This window comes from Leptonychotes weddellii, chromosome 3, assembly GCF_054177405.1.
Source record: "Leptonychotes weddellii isolate Sample4059 chromosome 3, ASM5417740v2, whole genome shotgun sequence".
Lineage (NCBI taxonomy): Eukaryota > Metazoa > Chordata > Mammalia > Carnivora > Phocidae > Leptonychotes > Leptonychotes weddellii.
Window position 1 is genome coordinate 31,378,301 of NC_138371.1, and position 20,459 is coordinate 31,398,759.

The following is a 20,459-nucleotide window of genomic DNA, read 5'->3' on the forward strand; positions in this document are numbered from 1 at the left end:
TTATGCTATGTATAGAAAAATGTATTGTAGGGGCCCCTGGGTGGCTCAGTCATTAAGCATCTGCCTTCGGCTCAGGTCATGATCCCGGGGTCCTGGGATTGAGCCCCGCATCGGGCTCCCTGCTTGGCAGGAGGCCTACTTCTCCCTTTCCCACTCCCCCTGCTTGTGTTCCCTCTCTTGCTGTGTCTCTCTCTGTCAAATAAATAAATAAAATCTTTAAAAGAAAAGAAAAATATATTGTCGTAAATTATAAAATTGTTACAAATGGGCTATTGTGACATTTTCGTACTCAATTTGCCACTTACACTAATTACACATGAATTACTGATTTTTAGAAAAACCAGACTAAAATAAATTACATTTAACATTAAAATTAAACTGTCAATCCAGTTAAAATTCAGACGGCACTTTATTTGGGTTCTGTGGTATGAGGGGTCAGATTTGAAAGCTTTGAGGAAGGGAAATAACATGTGAAAGCAGTTTGAAAATTGAGGTCCATAAGTATATGAAGGTTTGGGAACACCAAGAAGTCAAGAGTAAGGGAATAATAATTAACTACCCGGTAAAATGTAATAGTTGTTTAATAGGGCTTATAATGTATAATTACAGAACACCAACATATATTTCTGAAGTGGTGTATTTTTATGCAATCATTCTGGCCAGTAACCAGGTAAACATTCAAGATCAAGTGAAAAACTTAAGTGTTGACACTGATGAGGGACATATAAGTAATTATAAGACCTATGTTTAGAACATAATAATGTTTAATCACTTGCAAAATTCAGTTTTTCCAAAAGGTATAATACGAAATTCATTATTAATTTTGAAGCTAGCATGGTATGTACAATAATTTACATTAACTGATCTGTTTCTTAGTGTTTATAATCCACATCAAGAAATTGAAAGTTTTTCAACCTGTAAAAAATGACTGCATTCTGAGTAGGATCTCTGGGAAACCAGAGAATAAATGTTAAAACAATTATTAGAGAAAGGATCAGATAGACACCAAGACTAACCTGAAACCCCAGAACCATGAAATAGGACAAAGAACATTGGAGAAAGAGAACTAATAGTGGAGAGGAGCCTCAGAAAAGTAATCAAGTAGAAGTTCTCCAAGTAGATAATCAACATGCATATAATAACCATGATGTATGTCTTACATTATATGGGCTGCAGGAAACTTAAGCATTGTTATGTTGTATATTTCTGTCATCATAAATGAAAGAAATATATAGTCATGGGGGCGCCTGGGTGGCTCAGTCGGTTGGGCGTCTGCCTTCAGCTCAGGTCATGATGCCAGGGTCCTGGGATAGAGCCCCACATTGGGCTCCCTATCCAGCGGGGAGCCTGCTTCTCCTCCCGCTCCCCCTGCTTGTGCTCTCTCTCTCTCTGAAATTTTAAAAAGAAAAAATATATACAGTCATGAAAAGATGGTTTTCTGGTTAATTTGAGATTGATCATACTTTCTAAAATCTATTTAGTTAGGACTCATGTTTAGTTGTAATGCTCTTTAAAGAGTTTCTTTGACTTACTAAGTATTGTTGCTAATTGTGTTTACATCTGATTATATCAGTGAAGTAGAAGGCCTTAGTATTTTTTTTTTTAAAGGTTTTATTTATTTGAAGGACGCCTGGGTGGCTCAGTTGGTTAAGTGTCTGCCTTCGGCTCAGGTCATGATCCCGGGGTCCTGGGATTGAGTCCCACATTGTGCTCCTTGCTCCACGGGGAGCCTGCTTCTCCTTCTGCCCGCTCCCCCTGCTTGTGCATGCACTCTCTCTCTCTGACAAATAAATAAATAAAATCTTTAAAAAAAAAAAAGATTTTATTTATTTGAGAGAGAGTGCGAGCAGGGGCAGAGGCCGAGGGAGCGGGAAAGGGAGAAGCACAGATCCCGATGCAGGGCTTGGTATCAGGATGCCGATATCATGACCTGAGCCAAAGTCAGACACTTAACCAACTAAACCACCCAGGTGCCCCAGCCTTAGTATTTTTTGAATAACTCTAACCTGCCATAAAATCGTATATTACTGTGTATGGATGATTAAATATAATTGGGCTAATGAAGATATAGGACTAGATATAGGAGTTAGACAGGGAGGCTTTTTAAAATACATGTTTGGGATGAGTAAATTAATGCAAACAAAAGAGCAAAGGTAGAAGTACCAAGTAGAGGACAGTAAGGAGTTCAGTGAGCCTGTAGAAAGGGATGACTTTAGGAAATTAAAAATAGATTGGATGATAGGATAAATAATAGCCTAATGAGAAGGCAAAGATTTTAAAATTTTATTTTAAAATTTCCAATATGGGGCCCCTGGGTGGCTCAGTCGTTAAGCGTCTGCCTTAGGCTCTGGTCATGATCCCAGGGTCCTGGGATTGAGCCCCTAGTCGGGCTCTCTGCTCACTGGGAAGCCTGCTTCTCCCTCTCCCACTCCCCCTGCTTGTGTTCCCTCTCTCTCTGTCTCTCTCTCTATCAAAATAAATAAATAAAATCTTTAAAAATGAATAAATAAAATTTCCAATATGTTGCAGGCCAGTTGTGTAAAATACAATACAAATGAATTATTAGAAAAATGAAAAAGATACAGAATATATGCCCCAATTTTATTAGTAGAGTCAATAGCCATATGTGATTAACTGTCTTTTATTCTTTTTCCTCTTCAATTCTTCCTTTTCCTTCCCTTTTGTAGTTTAATAGTTACTTAAAAACAGAATTTTTCCATGTTGCAACATATAACCAAAATGATCCCAGCTAAATTACTTTGTGCTTATGTCGCTTTTTGTTGATGTGAAGTTTTTTTTTTCCTATCCTTTGGGTCAACAGCCTTTAATCCAAACATAGTACATTATTCTGGTGTAAAGAGAAAGCAAAGGGCTGATTTTTAGGCATACTTAGAGAGAGAATGTGTAGAGGAGACAGCAGGGAAGAGATGGAATAGCTACCAGCAATAGCTGGGGGCCGGAATAATGTCATAGAACCCAAACGCAGGAATAATTTCAAAGAAAGAAAAAAAAAAACCTCTAGTGAATGATACAGAAGACTGAGGAGGTTAGTTAAAAAAGAAGGCAGTACATTTGTGGGGACTGTCAGAGTATTTTGGATCAATTTCAAGTTTGGAGGATAAAACTGTGAAACAGGAAGAGTTTGAGTAAAGTGGCTTTAACTTACACAAATTGAAGTGTACTTTCTCCTTTAAAAAAAATGGGGATATAATGTTCACTTTCTTCTCAGTGAACAACGTGCCAGTGTGTGTTAAATTGGGAAATATAAATCTATTCCTTAGTTAGGCTTCATTCCACATGCCTCTCACGCTACTGAGAAAGTAAGTATCTTTAAAGGTAAAGATTTTAGTTTTCCTTTAAAATGGCCCTATATTTTAGAAGCCAACTATTTAATTGAAGAAACAGCCATCTGTTCAATGCTATATTAAATTTTATATGTTATTCACATGTATTATAGAGTTTTAGACACAAAATAAAATATACCACATGTGATGGGAGATTTAAGAGTTTTTAAAGCATAAAATTTTAAATATACACAGCTTCCATTTGATTTTAGATCCTATTTTCTGGCCATTCTTACCCCTAGGAAAGATATGCCTCAAATATATATGTTAAAGAAATGGAAAGAGTGTAAAATTGCCTATGGAGAGGAGAGGGAGAGAGAATGACAATTACAGAAAGCAGTAAGGTCAAAACTGTTTATTTGTATTTTCTTGAGACACCTGTAGATAATTGAAAGAAGACTTAAGATGCTTGGAACATAGCAAATGAAGGTAAGAGGCAGTACTCTTAATATGGGTAGGTTTATTTATCTTCCTGGTAATAGTAGCAGGCAGGTTTCTTTTTTTTTCCCCTAAGAATTTATGTAAGCGAAGGGCACCTGGGTGGCTCAGTTGGTTAAGCAACCAACTCTTGATCTTGGCTCAGGTCTCATGGGTCATGGGATTGAGTCCCACGTCAGGCTCTGCACTCAGTGGGAGTCTGCTTGAAGATTCTCTCCCTCCACCCCTCCCCGTACTCTTGAGCACATGTGCGCTCTGTCTCTCTCTCTCCATCTAAAATAAATGAATCTTTTTTAAAAAAAAGAGCTTTATAAGTGAAATAAAGCTCTTTCCCCCTTCATCTGCTGTCATCCATTAAAGATTGTTTTATATATTTCTTTTGTCTGTTTACAGCTTCAGAACTAGCAAAAACACCAAGAAAAAATGTTTCATTCAGTTTGAAGAATGATCCTGAAATTATGATAAACATTCCTCAGTGTAGTAAGGGTAAGATTTTACCTCAGTTCTTTGAATAGAGTTTTCATAGTTGCTTCAAGTTATGCTTGAATTCCTTGTCTAAATGCATTGTTATATATTCTTTTCTGTTCTGAAAATTCATTCAACAAAATGCAGTTAATACCCAATTTGTGCCTTAGTATGCCCATATTTAGCTATCAATAAAAGGGGGAAATAACTGCTGATAGAAGTTGTGCAAATTGACAGGGCCAATTAGAAACACTCTTAAAACCCTATTATCGGAGGGTATGTGTTGTGGTGAGCGCTGTGTGTTGTGTAAGACTGTCGAATCACAGACCTGTACCCCTGAAACAAATAATACATTATATGTTAATTAAAAAAAAAACCCTATTATCATTTGCTTGAGTAAGCCAAGTGTTCATGGAGGATTTGCTTTAGCCACATTCTATTTGAAATAAGGCTTTGGGGGTTTGGAAGTCACAGTTGGTGGAGAATTGTGGAGCAGTTTAATGACACTAGACTAGATGAAAATTGAAGTACTTATGGTAAGTAATGCCTTTTTGTTTTATTCTTTAGGGCATTCTGCTTCAGACAAAGTTCAGTTGAAGGTAAGCAATGACTGAAAATAAGCAAAAACTTTAGTGTTACAAGGACATGAAAAATAGCCACTTCATCTCTTAATTTATATAGTGCTTTACAAGTTACAGGTATTTGCCAATTAGACACCTTATATCAGATGAAGCATCTGAGGTTCAGAGAGGTGAAGTGACTTGTCTTAAGTTCATCTAACTGGGAAGGAGAAAAGATGAAAAATGAAGCCAGGTCTTCTACACCCAACTGCTGTGTAGAGACGCTTAACCGTCTGAGCCACCCAGGCGCCCCTGCTGTGCCGTTTCTATGTCAGAACTATCCCTGGGTATTTTCATCTTAGTAGAGCTGGCCTGGAAATTTTATGGGTTTGGTTTGGTTTGGTTTTGCTTTGCTTTGCTTTTATACATAGTGTTCTTTTGTTTCTTGAGGGACTAATGCCAAGATCCATTAAATCCATTAATATATCCTTTCATAATTTACATTTGAAAACAAAGTTGGGGGCGCCTGGGTGGCTCAGTTGGTTAAGCGACTGCCTTCGGCTCAGGTCATGATCCTGGAGTCCCTGGATCGAGTCCCGCATCTGGCTCCCTGCTCGGCAGGGAGTCTGCTTCTCCCTCTGACCCTCCTCCCTCTCATGCTCTCTGTCTCTCATTCTCTCTCTCTCAAATAAATAAAATAAAATCTTTAAAAAAAAACAAAAACAAAGTTGGTTTTGGTAAATTTGTTCTAGGGTAGCTGAAAAGAATTGACAATTTTTATCCTCTCCTTTGTGTTTTTGTGATTTTGTTTTTTCATTATGCCTTGTCAAGTGGCCCTGTCTGGATATGAGCAAGCCCAGATGGGCATGGACGAATCCAGAACAATGAGTATGTGAGTGGTGAGTGGTGAGTGTGTCCAGGCTTGGATGGCTATAAATTTAGACATGCCTGGAATTGTGCATAGGCTAAGTTTGGGGAACCCCTTATAAGAATGAGTATAGACATTCAGGGCCATGGTGTGCAAATGTCCTATTTAGGCAAGTCTAGATGTGCGATTAGACATGTTAGAGCCTCTTTTGTCTTTGATAATGCTTTTTTCCTGTATTATATCTTGTATACTGTATCACTATGAAAGAATAAAACTCATTCCCATAATCCAGTCAAGAATATAGATATATTAGCACGTTCTTTTTCAAGGTGTGGATCACAACACATAAGTGGATCTTGTCAATTACCCCAAGAAACCATCAGAAAACCTACCACAGTAAGAGACAACATCCCAGTGGCAGTCTTAGTGCACTTAGAAGGGACGGGGTTCAGGAGAGAATATGTATAGGGCTTGGGGATCTGGACTCAAAAGGCTTCAGGCACAGCTATCAAGATGGGAAACTGATATAAGACAAAACTCATTACAAGATATTTGAGGATTGGTGGACACAGAAAAGAGAGGGTCTTTTTTTTTTTTTTTAATTTTTATTTATTTATTTATTTATTTTTCTTATGTTAATCCCCATACATTACATCATTAGTTTTAGATGTAGTGTTCCATGATTCATTGTTTGTGCATAACACCCTGTGCTCCATGCATAATGTGCCCTCCTCAATACCCACCACCAGGCTAACCCATCCTCCCACCCCCTCCCCTCTAGAACCCTCAGTTTGTTTTTCAGAGTCCATCATCTCTCATGGTTCGTCTACCCCTCCGATTTCCCCCGCTTCATTCTTCCCCTCCTGCTACCTTCTTCTTCTTCTTTTTTTTTTTTCTTAACATATATTGCATTATTTGTTTCAGAGATACAGATCTGAGATTCAACAGTCTTGCACAATTCACAGCGCTTACCAGAGCACATACCCTCCCCAGTGTCTATCACCCAGTCACCCCATCCCTCCCACCCCACCCCCCATTCCAGCAACCCTCAGTTTGTTTCCTGCGATTAAGAATTAAAAGAGAGGGTCTTAAACTGAGTCCTGATGAATGAACTATTGTTTGATAAACTTGTTGCCCTGCTGAGTCATCTATTATCCTGATGGGAAAACAGGTTGCCCAAATGAGCAAACTGTCTAGATAAGTTAGTTTGCAAAACTTTCTGTAGCAAACACTGAAGTTATTTATTAGTTTATAGCCTTACCTTTTTGAGCAAGAATTTTCCAAAATGGTTATTTTGACACAGGTGTTCTCATACCTGATAATTAATCTGTATGGAGGCAGGCTGTCTCAACTTTCAGTCTTGAGATGAGTTTATGACCTGCAGTTTAAAAAATGAGATAGAATAAAATTGAAAATGTCTATTTTGTAAGTATTATTTCATAATAAATTGTTTCAGTTGTATACTGTGTGCACATGTGGATCAAGATGTGCAAAATATAAAAACATTTTTTAAGGATCTGGATCAAGAAAGTTTGTATACTTTATAAACCCATTGGGCTCAGTTCATTTATTATAGTACTTTTTTTTTTTTAAGATTTTATTTATTTATCTGACAGAGAGACAGCGAGAGAGGGAACACAAGCAGGGGGAGTGGGAGAGGGAGAAGCAGGCTTCCCGCTGAGCAGGGAGCCCGATGCGGGACTCTATCCCAGGACCCTGGGATCTTGACCTGAGCCGAAGGCAGATGCTTAACGACTGAGCCACCCAGGCGCCCCTATAGTACTGTTCTTAATATCCCAAATCAGAATGTATTAACATTTGAAACTAGCACCAACAACCTATCACAAGACAATAGACTTCAATTTTTCGTCATAATTTCATATTGCCAAAATAACACAGGGAATTTATCTTTTTATCAATACTGTTAAAAATTAACATGTATACAACAGTGGGCATTTTAATGTGCCAGAAATTTCTTGGTGTTAGAGTATTATATTCTGTGAGGAAAAGAAAAACAGACTTTATATGTCTGTAGTGTTCAAAAAATTTTAACATAATGGAGTAAAATGTATAGATCTCTTTCCTCCTCACAGAAGGTAATACTTTAACACAAGTAAATTTCAAGCACATTAAAAGGCCCACTGCCATATGCATAGGAGTGCCCATTTCTTCACTTACTCATTATCACTGGATATTATCAATTTTTTCGAGAATTTTTTTTTTTTTTTTTGGATATTATCAATTTTTTTTTTTAAAGATTTTATTTATTTATTTGACAGAGAGAAAGAATGAGAGAGAGCACATGAGAGGGGGGAGGGTCAGAGGGAGAAGCAGACTCCCTGCCAAGCAGGGAGCCCGATGCGGGACTCGATCCAGGGACTCCAGGATCATGACCTGAGCCGAAGGCAGTCGCTTAACCAACTGAGCCACCCAGGCGCCCTGGATATTATCAATTTTTAAAAAAGAAATATTCTGCTAGTCTGATGGGTGAAAGTGGTTCAAAAGGCTAATTCTTCATATACTTATGTTTTTTTCTTTACATAATAAAAAGTACTTTATAGATGTCTGGAATACAACTTCTACAATCACTCTAGGAATCCTTTGGAATTTGTTGTATTGTTTTTGTTGCTTTCTGCTGTTTTTTCCTAACAGAGTCGTTTGTCATTGTCTTCTAATTACAAGGTAGTCTAATGAAAACGAAATATTTTTCTTGTCTAGCCTCTTCCACTCATCCATCATTAATTTACATGTCATCATTATGATTTGATTATTGAAACTGTTTTGCTTTATTTTTAAACAGAACAGCGATAAAAGTGAATTTCTGTCGACAGCACCTAGTGGTCTAAGGAAAAGATTAATAGGTATGTATTTCTTTTTAAACTGAGTTTTTATAAAAAGCACCTAAAAGGGGGCAGTGATGGTTTAGTGTATAGGTTCTAGTCTTAGACTGCTTGTTTTTTGTCTTTGGCCTGCCACTTACTGAGACCTCTGTGTGGCTTAGGTTTTTCATTTACAAAATAGGGATAATAATTGTCATAGCCCTGGAGCTGTTCTGAGAATAATGGAAATAAAAGATGTCAGAAGTGCTTAGTATAGTGCTTGACCTTGATATGTGTTTCACAGGTGTTAGCTGTTGTTATCTTTTTTTAAAATTTATTTTTTTAAAGATTTATTCATTTGAGGGGCACCTGGGTGGCTCAGTTGGTTAAGTGTCTGCCTTTGGCTCAGGTCATGACCCCAGGATCCTGGGATCGAGCCCCACATTGGGCTCCCTGCTCAGCGGGAAGCCTACTTCTCCCTCTCCCACTCCCCCTGCTTGTGTTCCTGCACTCGCTGTCTCTCTGTCAAATAAATAAATAAAATCTTTAAAAAAAAAAATAAAGATTTATTCATTTGAGAGAGTGCATGGGGCTGGGGGGTGGGGGAAGCTGACTCCCTGTGGAGCGTGGAGCTCCGGAGCTCTATGTGGGGCTCCATCTCACCATCCTGAGATGAGGACCTGAGCCGAAATCAAGAGTGAGTCGGATGCCCAACTGACTGAGCCACCCAGGTGCCCCTATCTTTTTTTTTTAAGTAAGCTCTAGGCCCACCATGGGGCTTGAACTCATGACCCTGAGATCAAGAATCATCCTTTTTAGAGAGTAGGAAAATTTCCTCTTCCTTCTCAGTCACCACCAAACATGTAAGAGGTATACATGTAAATGAGGTGGAAGCATTTTCTGGTTCCTCCTGCTACTTCTAACCCATGCATCTACCATGGGCAGCAGTCAGTGCAAATATGAATCTGCTAAAGTATATGCCCACAAAATCAAGTCCTTTTTTTTTTCTTCCTTTAGATCTATATTTATTATATGCTGACTCTAGATATTCTGAAATATATCTGTTGTTCAGAATTGCTACACTGATTTGGTTAAAGTTCTTTCACTCATATTTTGGAAGTTAACTTTTTATAAAAGTTTTATACTTATTTGTTGAGTATAAAACTAGTTTTGTCCTTACTTTATGAGTATAAAACTAGCTTTATTATTTCTGGGGAGTAGTGGAGGTTGCTATGGTTTGTTTAAAAATAAAATTCTTGTATCAGCTCTGGGATGGAATGTCCTATGTATTAGTAATACTTAAAATAGTAGCTACCATTTATGGAGTCAGTTAGGATGGCATTTTCTGTATAGGCAGCAACAGAAAATTCTACAATAATGGCTTAAGCCTTAGACAATTATCTCACATCATGAAAAGTCGATGTGATACGAACAATCTAGGGATACACCGTTCCATGGTTGAGGTAAGTCAGCAGTGTCAGAAAGGACCTACGTTCTTCCAATCTTCTTGTTCTCCCATCAGCATTTTTCATCTTTAGGTTTGATGCTTCATATTGCAAATGGCTTCTTTACCTCTAAGCTATTGGTATAAATAAGGGGCTTTCCCTCTATAAGTGAGAGAAATCTTTCCCAGAAGCTTCTAATTTCCCCTCAAGTTTCATTGATCGGAGGGTTACATAGCCAATCCTGGTTGCAAAAGAGGCTGGGAAAACAAGTATCTGGCAGAGGAAAAGATAATTACCATGATTATTTATTCCTTAGGGTGAGACACATTGCCACATTTTACAAAATTGGAGTTCGTTAGCAAGGAAGAAGAAAAGAAATGATACTATGTATGATTGACAGTTTCGGCCACAGTTCCTGGGTGTGAGGCATTGTTGGTTGCTTTACATATCTTTCAAAGTGATCTTCCCAATGGTTCATTAAATTAGGCACTATGAGCCTCATTTGATAAATGAGGAAACTGGTGCTCAGAAAACTTTACATAATAACTAGCACTGGTGAAATCATCAGCAAGTAATGACAAAACCAGGAGTGAAATTCTCTTATTTCAAAGTCCACACTCTTTCCATTACCCTTCAGTGCCTTTCTTGTCAGACTGTCAAATTTTCCCAATTGCTTTCCCCCCCACAGTTCCAAGGTCTCATTCTGACAGTGAAAGTGAATATTCTGCTTCCAACTCAGAAGATGATGACGGGGTTGCACAAGAATATGAAGAGGACACTAATGAAGTCATATTGAGCCAAAAGATTCCATCTCAGAATAGAGCCCTTTCAGCTCCTATTTGCAAAGAAACACCTTCTAAGAAAATGAAAAGAGATAAAACAGTAAGTGGAGTCTTTAACCTTAAAGAAAAATTATGTAGTATCTTAAAGCTAAGCTACCCTAAAAGAAGAGATTCAAATGGGGGATCAACATAATTTTTCTTTACTTCTATATTTTCTCAGCCTTTTGCATAAATGCCTATCTATATTTGCATCTATTTCTGAACTTTCTATTTTGGCCTGTCTGCATTCATATTCATGTATCAGTGCCGTATGCTAAAGGTGACATCTCAATTCAGTTGTATAAAAATGAGCTTTTAAATAAATTTTGATTGGATAATTGGAAGCAAAACTTCTCAGTGAATACTTTTTATATAGTTTTGTTTTTGGAACATTGTTGATATATTCAAGTCAATATAAATAGTAAGTGAAGTGGCTGTGGATCCATGTTGAGTTGTTTGGAAGAACATTGTATGCACCATGGCCTGAGAAAAGACTAATTATCTGGTGTTCTGTATAAAGATTCAGAGTAGGGGCGCCTGGGTGGCTCAGTCGGTTAAGCGTCTGCCTTCAGCTCAGGTCATGATCCCAGGGTCCTGGGATCGAGCCCCGCATCGGGCTCCCTGCTCAGCAGGGAGCCTGCTTCTCCCTCTCCCACTCCCCCTGCTTGTGTTCCCTCTCTCACTGTGTCTCTCTCTGTTAAATAAATAAATAAAATCTTTAAAAAAAAAAAAAAGATTCAGAGTAGTCTAGGAAGCCTACTGCTTGAAAGGTTTTCCATCCCTTCTTACCACCATGGAGGTTAGTCCTGCCCCAAGTCCGCAGAACAAGTAGTGAGCCATTTTACTGGAACGGTAGGCAGGTCTTTTACTTTACTGTTGATATCCTCCTCATTTTCAGTTCTTCGACTGTCCTGATGTTAAAGGATTTGTTAGAACTGTGAGGCAAAATGAAGGTCCCGATAGGTAAAACTCCCTTTTCTTTAAGTCTGAATGGAAATTTTATGTTGGAGTTTTTATGTTGGAACTTAGGAATCGTTTCAGACTACTTCAATTTAGTCATTTCTTTAACTTTTATGACCCCTAAGAGTTACTCAGTTTTCCTACTAGAAGTAAATGTCCTTGTTCCTTAATCTGAATTGTTGCTTCAAAAAGAAAGTGGTGCCAAATAAAGAATTTCACATATCCTATTTTATGCTAATGTTACTGTCTAGTTTTGGTATAAAACAAACATCTAGGGATGCCTGGGTGGCTCAGTTGGTTAAGTGGCTGCCTTCCGGCTCAGGTCATGATCCCAGGATCCTGGGATTGAGCCCTGCATCAGGCTCCCTACTCAGTGGGGAGTCTGCTTGTCCCTCCCCCACCTCTTGTGCTCTTGCTTGCATGCACACTCTCTCTCTCTCTCTCTCTCCTCCTCTCTCCCTCCCCCTCTCAAATAAATAAAATCTTAAAAAAAATAATTTTAAAAAATGTTTAAAAATATCTGAAACTAAGAATTGATTTTGCTCTATCCACTTTCAGAGTGATTTGGTAGAAGAATATTTTGAAGCTCATAGCAGTTCAAAAGTTTTAACCTCTGACAGAACACTGCAGAAACTAAAGCGAGCTAAACTGGATCAGGTATGTTGTAAGGAAGTTACTTCTACATTTTTTTTTTTATTGTGAGCTAAAAAGTACACTGCATAAACAACAAATTTGAAGGGTAAGTTTACACAAACAGAATTATTGTCCTGATAAAATGAAACACAAATTAATGTGACCTATTACATATTTTATTATATAAAATGGTAAATGGTTCACTTGAATTCTGTTTGACATACTATAATTAAATTTTTTTTCTCTAATTACTTTATCATTTCTTCAGGATTTATGATAATCATCAGGCCATAGTTTCTTTGATATCCATGTAGCATTAATCTGTTATTCTTTAACCCACATATTCATTGAACTGCACACTGGTTGTAAAATAGACTGTGACCTGACTCTTTTAGTTACAAACCTTGCAAAGAGCAGAGCAGATCTGCTTCTTGATATTATGGAAAAACCTGCTCAGTACTGTAAGGTAACAAGGTTACTATATACTATGGTTCTGGTATCTTATTTTATAAAAAATACCAGTTATATTCAGGGTTTTGACTGATACCTCCCTGAGAGACAAGACAGAACTCAATTGAGTGAGAAAATCTTTGAGTAGAAAGTGAGGTTGACAATCTGAGTCAAGAAGAAATTGTTATTGGCTCAAAGTGTATTGAGACTTATTACTTGTAAACTAGAATTTTTGCAATTTTCTAAGGTATACAGGGCTTTTCACAGATACAGAAAAGAGGAGAATATAGGGTAAGCTGCTATGACCTAGAAGACCTGATGCTATATGGTTGTTTTTGTTACCTGGCTTATTGGTAATCAGATTCAGATCAGAGACTAGCTGAAAACATGTCAAGAAGCCAAGTTGTTCCAGGGAGCAGACAGAACTAACATCTGCTTAGTGCATGTATTTCTATATAAGCAACATGGGAGAAGGATACATGGGTCTAGAGTCAAAGCAGGATTTCATAGGACTGAGATGCTGAAAGACCTAAAATGAAAGGAACAGTTGTTACCAATAATGAGGGAAGGGAAGGTCTTTCATTGACTGTGGACATAGCTAACCAACTCGACCCTTTAGTATTAAAAAAATATTTTACTTAAGGGATAGAATCATGGAAACATGGTAGCGCCAAAGTAAAATGCATATACAGCTTTTTGCTAGAGTTTTCATTTCAGAAAGTGAGCTGTGTTTGATTCACCAGCATGAATTTCTAAGTTTTGGGTACAGGGCAATGTACCTTTCTCAGTTTATTTACGTTATCCTTTAAAAAACTTTACCATATTGGGGTGTCTGGCTGGCTCAGTCAGTAGAGCATGTGACTCTTGATCTCGGGATTGTGAGTTTGAGTCCCACATTGGGTGTGGAGATTACTTAAAAATAAAATCTTGGGCGCCTGGGTGGCTCAGTTGGTTAAGCGACTGCCTTCGGCTCAGGTTATGATCCTGGAGTCCCGGGATCGAGTCCCGCATCGGGCTCCCTGCTCGGCAGGGAGTCTGCTTCTCCCTCTGACCCTCCTCCCTCTCATGCTCTCTGTCTCTCATTCTCTCTCTCTCTCAAATAAATAAATAAAATCTTAAAAAAATAAAATAAAATAAAATCTTATTTACTTACTTACTTATTTAATTTTAAGTCCTCTTCACACTTTCACGACCCTGAGATCAAGAACTGGGCTGAGATCAAGAGTTGGATGCTTATCCAACTGAGCCACCCAGGTGCCTCTTAAAAATAAAATCTAAAAGAAAAAACCAAAAAACTGCTGTACTTATCAAAGATGGATTTGTTAGAAGAAGCTTTTAGGGAGTACCTGGTTGGCATCTGTGACCCTTGATCTTGGGGTCATTGGTTTGAGCCCCACGTTGAGGATAGAGATCACTTAATGAATAAAAGTTAAAAAAAAAATCAAACGTTAATGGGGCATCTGGGTGGTTCAGTCAGAAGAGAGTCTGACTTGACATCAGGTCTTGCTTGATCTCAGGGTCATGAGTTCAAGCCCTGTGGTAGGCATGGAGCCTACTTAAAAAAAAAAAAAAAAGCTTTTGGAAGAGAAACAATGATACAAGTTTATTTTACTAGTGATAATGGTAAATTATAAAGAACTTTTACTGTTTTCTGGGAATTCATATTTCACTGTTACCATAAGCTTTCACATTTCATCAAATTCATAGGTTTTTAAAAATCTGTCTGGATTTGTTGTAAAAGCCAGGAGGCAGGTTTAATCATCTCCTTATGGTAATGATCTTTTTAGAAATTAAAGCCTTATGTTTGGAATTTATAATCATAGAAATGGTTCTAGATAAAACTTGGGAAATTCTTTACTGTTATATATTTGTACTGAAAACAGTACTTAAAAATTTTTAAGAAAACGGGTGCCAGGGGTAACTCATTTGGTTGGGCATCTGGCTCTTGGTTTTGGTTGGGGTCATGATTTCAGGGTTGTGGGATTGAGTACCGTGTTGGGCTCCACACTAGGCATGGAGCCTGCTTGGGATTCTCTCGTTCCCTCTCCCTCTGCCCCTCCCCCTGCACTCACGCACATGCTCGCTCTCTCTCGCTCTTGATCTCGCGCTAAGAAAAAATTTTTTAAAGAAAACAAATACTTAAATCATACTTGAAATATTATGTGTATTCAGTTGATGCACTCATTACCAAACCTGATTACAGTAATATTTCCACTAATGGCCCCTTTTTAACCTCTACCTCTAGTGAAGTATTTTTAGTTTGGATTGATTTTGATGTAAATGGTTTGAGAATGATTTTCTTCCCTTCTTTTTTTTTTTAAAGCAAACTTTGCATAACTTACTGAGCAAAGTTTCTCCTTCCTTTTCTGCTGAACTTAAACAACTAAATCAACAATATGAACAATTATTTTATAAATGGATGTTGCAGTTACGGTATGTACTATTATTATTTCATACCCTTGTAAAATAACAACATATTTATATGTGTTAAAGCAATTTAACATTGAGTTTTCTTTTTACAATCAACTTGATAATATTTTTTATATATAAAAATTTGAAAAAAATAGGTATTTTCCTAATTTTATGATTCACATGTAGAAATTTCATATTGTATGACTCATCTTAAATTCTAGTTTTCAAGAAATGTGTCTAAATTTATCAGATGTGAAAGCCACTGGTAAAATAACTTAAGAATTTCTTAGAATTCTAAGTTACTACTTATAAAAGTATTTGAAAATCTAATTTGTCAAGATTGATAATATCAGTGACATTTAAGTCCAGTTTTCCACAGCAAAGTTCCTAAAAAGAAAGTTTATTTTAATCTCATTCTATTTTCATGTACTATAGATCTTCAGAATTTTGTGATATCTGTCCTATAACATTATTCTACCATTTTAAAATTATTTCTTAGAATACTTTTTCAATTTTACCATTTTTCAGATACTTCATTAAAATAACTAGAAGAATTATTAAAACTTTTTTTTACTATAATCACTTTTATACTTTTATTAAAAAGGATCTTAGTATAAGGAAGTGCTCAAAAAGTATGCTACTGTAAATGTATACTCACAGTTACATAGTCACTGGAATAAGTAAGAAGGCAGGTCCACCAAGCAATAAAAACAGAAATTGGCACAATTTTCCCCATTGATCCTGGTTTTCTTTTGCCAATAATACATCAGAGTGTTATGCTTACCTTCCCTGCTAGGACCTCAGCTTCTCTCAATAACTAGTTATAGATCTGTTCATTATAAATTTGTAAAGTAGCTCTTCACTCTGATCCCATCCCCCAGAGACCAATTCCTCCTTCCAGTATGTCAACTCTGATAACTTGTTCAGCTTTGCTTCGCAGCCTAGACCTCAGTCAACTACTTCAATAGAATTGCCAACTCTCTGAATTCCCTTTTTTTCTGCTGCTGCTACCTTGCTAATCTCTACTTGGGGGCTGTTGCTTTTCTTCTATTTCTAGGCTCCCCTGCAATGCTACAGAGCATCACGTAAATACTGTTTCTGATTGACCTCTATGAACAATCATGGAGTCAAGCTTTAGTTTGACCCATAGTGCTTGGTGTTCTGGATCTTCTTAGTCCCTTGGCTTTTGTTGCTTTTTGCATGTGAAAAACTCCCATAATTGTATCTCCGGCCCAGCCCAGGTATCACTCCTTGGCAGCAGATATGGGTATCTCAATGTATGTTGGAGGTTTCCATGTGGATGTCCTGTAAATAATTCAATATACATAAAACTTAACTCCTCTTAAATCCATCATTCCCATCTGCCCCTGCACCCTGGCACAATGAATGTCACCCCATTCATGTAGTTGCCCATGCCAATAAAACAAGTTATTCTGAAATACTCTTTCCCTCACCTTCCACATCTAACCACTCTCCAAATCCTATTGATTGGATATGTAAAGCTCTTGACAACTACTATTTTTCTCCATAACACCTAATTCAGGTCCATAGTTTTTGGCAGTTTTGTCTCTCCTTCTGTCCGTTCCCCCTGTTCAGCCAGTACTAGCTTCCTGAAAATATCATGCTACTTTTCTACTTAAAACATTTCAGTTAACACCTGAGTAATTACTTTTAAATGGTCATTGTCCTTGAAATAAAATTTAATTAATGTCTTAGTTGACTTAAGACTTTTGTGACCTGGCCTCTGCTAACGTTTCCTGTTTAATCTATCAATTAAAACTCTGCTTCAGCCTGTGGAACTGTTAGTGCCTTGTCCCTGCTGTTCTCCTTACCTCCAGCCAGCCATCACTTGAAAGGTAATAAAGAGCTGGAAAGAAAGCTACTGAAGTTGGAACTGAAGTTTGGTGTACAGATAATAAAACTGTGCTTCTACTGTGTATAAGCTGGGAATCAATGTAGTTACTTAGTCATCTTAGTCCTTTCCATATTCTTTATCAACTTAAAGAAACTAGTTGATTATAAAAAAGTAAGAGGTACCAAACTTTAATTTCATGAATGCTATCTTTCCTAACAGCCTGGGGTTCAACATTGTGCTTTATGGTTTGGGTTCTAAGAGAGATTTACTAGAAAGGTTTCGAACCACTGTGCTGCAAGATTCCATTCACGTTGTCATCAACGGCTTCTTTCCTGGAATAAGTGTGAAATCAGTAAGTTTCAAAAACGTTAAAAGGAGCAACATTATATCCCTGCCAATCCATACCCCTACATTAATGAGGATGCTACTTCTCATTCTGGAACATTCAAATTTTTTTAGCCTTTACACTAGTAGAATTGCATAGTGCTTAAGAACATATGTTTGGACTCAGGGTTCTAGCTTTGAATCCTCATCTCTGAATTTCCTACTTTGTAACTGATAAATGTATTAAATCTTAGAGAAATGTTAGTTTTGTTTACTATCCCAAATACCAACAGTACTTCTCTGAAAGACAGGATTATGGAAAACTTCAGTTTTATTATGCTTTTATGTCACTTTGGTACTCTAAAAGTAATAATATAAATAATAGTTTGTAGTTTTATAATGCATTTATTATAGATCATTTCAGTGCAAATGCTCATGTCTTTTCATCATTTGAAAACTAAACCTTTTGGTGCTGGATATTAACCACTGCAGTATTCCTTTTTAAAAGTGTCTTTAATTCCTTTTTAAAAGTGTTTGTATCTTGTTTCCTTTGATAGATCTATGGTTTTCTCATGTTTCCCATATTGGTGGGGGGTGGTATTTTGCTACCCTCTGATCTATACATCTTTGCTGTTCTTCCATGTTTCATTTTAGCTGTAACTTATGCCAAAAAATGAATTAGATATACTTAAGTACCAGTAGAATTTTTTAAGTGGTTTTTCAGACTTGATGGGAAATCTAAATGCATTTTTAACTTATAAAAAAGGATTGATTTGTTAGTTGTATTTATCCTATATGACAGAATAAGTAGTAATTGATGTACCTCTTGCACTTTTATGATACAGATCCTGAATTCTGTAACAGAAGAAGTCCTCGATCATATGGGTACTTTCCGCAGTGTATTGGATCAGCTAGACTGGATAGTAAACAAATTTAAAGAAGGTAACATGAAGTAGATGCTCTCGTTTTAGGGTGAAGCTAAGTGTGCACTTCTGCTTATTCATGTACAGGTAGATGGTCCCCAACTTAAAATGGATTGACTTACCATTTTTTGACTTTATGATGGTGCAAAAGCAATATGCATTCACTAGAAATCATACTTCGAATTTTGATCTTTTCCTGGGCTAGTGATATGTGGTACCATACTCTTCTTGTGATGGGCAATGACAGAGAGCCACGGCTCCCAGTCAGCCTCATGAGCATGAAAGTAAATAACCAATAAACTTACAACTGTTCTGTACCCATACAACCATTATTTTTAAATTTCAGTATTCAATAAATTACATGGGACATTCAACACTATTATAAAATAGGCTTTGTGTTTTTGCCCAACTGTAGGCTAACATAAGCATTCTGAGTACATTTAAGGTGGGCTAGGCTAAGCTATGATGTTTGGTAGGTTGAATGTATTAAATGCATTTTCGACTTATATTTTCAAGTTAGGATGGGTTTATTGGGACATATCCCCATCTAAAACCAAGGAAGATCTGTATTATTGTATACAAAAATGTGGATTATTTCAGTAACACTTATCTAAATGCTGATTTAGATTTCTCTGAAATAATTTGTCCTTTCTTTTTCCATGAAGTTTTTCTGTGAACTTCACTTATACCTAACAGGAAAGAATTGCTCATACTCCCTTGAATTTGTATAATCAAAAGCCTATTATTTCAGAATAGTTTTCAGGTTTTACTTGGCCCATGTGAAATGCCCCCAGGTGATAGGTGCATCTCTGGTATTTTTATATTGTTTAATATTTTTATAAAACATTTTTATCTCTCTAATTGGAGTAAATATCATTGCATTTGAATAGTTTCATACACTAAAATCTGTGGAATGGAAAAAAACATTTAAAGATTTTATTTATTCATTTGACAGAGAGAGCTGGGGGAATGGCAGGCAGAGGGAGAGGGAGAACCAGGCTCCCCACAGAGCAGGGGGAGCCCGATGTGGGACTCGATCCCAGGACCCTGGGATCATGACCTGAGGCGAAGGCAGTCACTTAACCAACCGAGCCACCCAGGCGCCCCATTTTTGTTACTCTTTTGGTGTGAATGTTTTAGCTATGTGAGCATTTCAGAAAATTAAAAATAAGATTTAGGGTCCAACAGTTGACAGTCACTAAAGAGTTTTTTAAGATTTTGTTTACTTGAGAGCGAGCGAGCACAGAGGCGAGTGAAAGGGAGAAACAGACTCCCTGCTGAGCAAGGAGCCCGATGCGGGACTCCATCCCAGGACCCCAGGATCATGACCTGAGCTGAAGGCAGACGCTTAACCGACTGAGCCACCCAGGCGCCCCTAGTCACTTAAGAATTAAAAGGAGTGGGATGCCTGGGTGGCTCAGACAGTTAAGTGTCTGACTCTTGATATCAGCTCAGGTCTTGATCTCAGGGTGGTGAGTTCAAGCCCTATCTGAGGCTCCATGCTGGGCATGGGACCTACAGTAATAATCTGATGGAGAATTTTGATAGTTTATATGCTCATGAAAATAGGTGCCTAAGTCATTTTATATGTATATATTCATATATAATGCCTGTTTTATATATTTATATAAAACATACTTGTAATTATATAAATTGTAATTATATACATTTGCATATGGGTATATAATTTGAATATATAACTACACAATTCAATTAAATATATAGTATAATGCACATGATGTAAATATGTCAACATTTAAGTATAATTCAACTATAAAATAGAAATGTTTATATATAATTTAAATACTGATGATTATGGTGGCTTCTAGACTTTCAAAATGTTGTCAGAATCTTTGTTGCTGTGTTGTCTCTCTTGTCCCTCTAACCCCAGTGGTAGAGAAATTTAGTCTAAAAGGCTCATCCTCCGTTATGTCCTATTTTTTTTTTTTTTTAAAGATTTTATTTATTTATTTGAGACAGAGAGAATGAGAGAGACAGAGAGCACACGAGAGGGGGGAGGGTCAGAGGGAGAAGCAGGCTCCCTGCCGAGCAGGGAGCCCGATGCGGGACTCGATCCAGGGACTCCAGGATCATGACCTGAGCCGAAGGCAGTCGCTTAACCAACTGAGCCACCCAGGCGCC

At 37.3% G+C, this 20,459-nt stretch overlaps 1 protein-coding gene and 2 long non-coding RNA genes across 7 annotated transcripts in view; 1 reads left to right on the forward strand and 2 right to left on the reverse strand.

Annotated features, from left to right (window-relative positions):
- The window catches only part of LOC145720744 (uncharacterized), a 253,598-nt gene that overhangs the window by 179,716 nt on the left and 53,423 nt on the right, over positions 1–20,459 (reverse strand). The window lies entirely within an intron of this gene.
- Positions 1–20,459, forward strand: part of ORC2 (origin recognition complex subunit 2) — a 45,201-nt gene that overhangs the window by 15,083 nt on the left and 9,659 nt on the right. For all 5 annotated transcript variants that reach the window (XM_081815351.1, XM_081815350.1, XM_081815355.1 and 2 more), the window contains exons 6-13: positions 4,176–4,268; positions 4,815–4,846; positions 8,476–8,536; positions 10,628–10,821; positions 12,279–12,377; positions 15,127–15,236; positions 17,290–17,422; positions 18,240–18,336. In XM_081815351.1, coding sequence (XP_081671477.1) covers positions 4,176–4,268; positions 4,815–4,846; positions 8,476–8,536; positions 10,628–10,821; positions 12,279–12,377; positions 15,127–15,236; positions 17,290–17,422; positions 18,240–18,336 — 819 coding nt within the window. The remainder of the gene's footprint in view (positions 1–4,175; positions 4,269–4,814; positions 4,847–8,475; positions 8,537–10,627; positions 10,822–12,278; positions 12,378–15,126; positions 15,237–17,289; positions 17,423–18,239; positions 18,337–20,459) is intronic.
- On the reverse strand, positions 391–6,330 carry LOC145720750 (uncharacterized). The gene is made up of 2 exons (XR_014143941.1): positions 4,281–6,330; positions 391–1,389 (listed from the first exon to the last, which is right to left on the reverse strand). It is a non-coding gene; the product is annotated as an uncharacterized LOC145720750 (long non-coding RNA).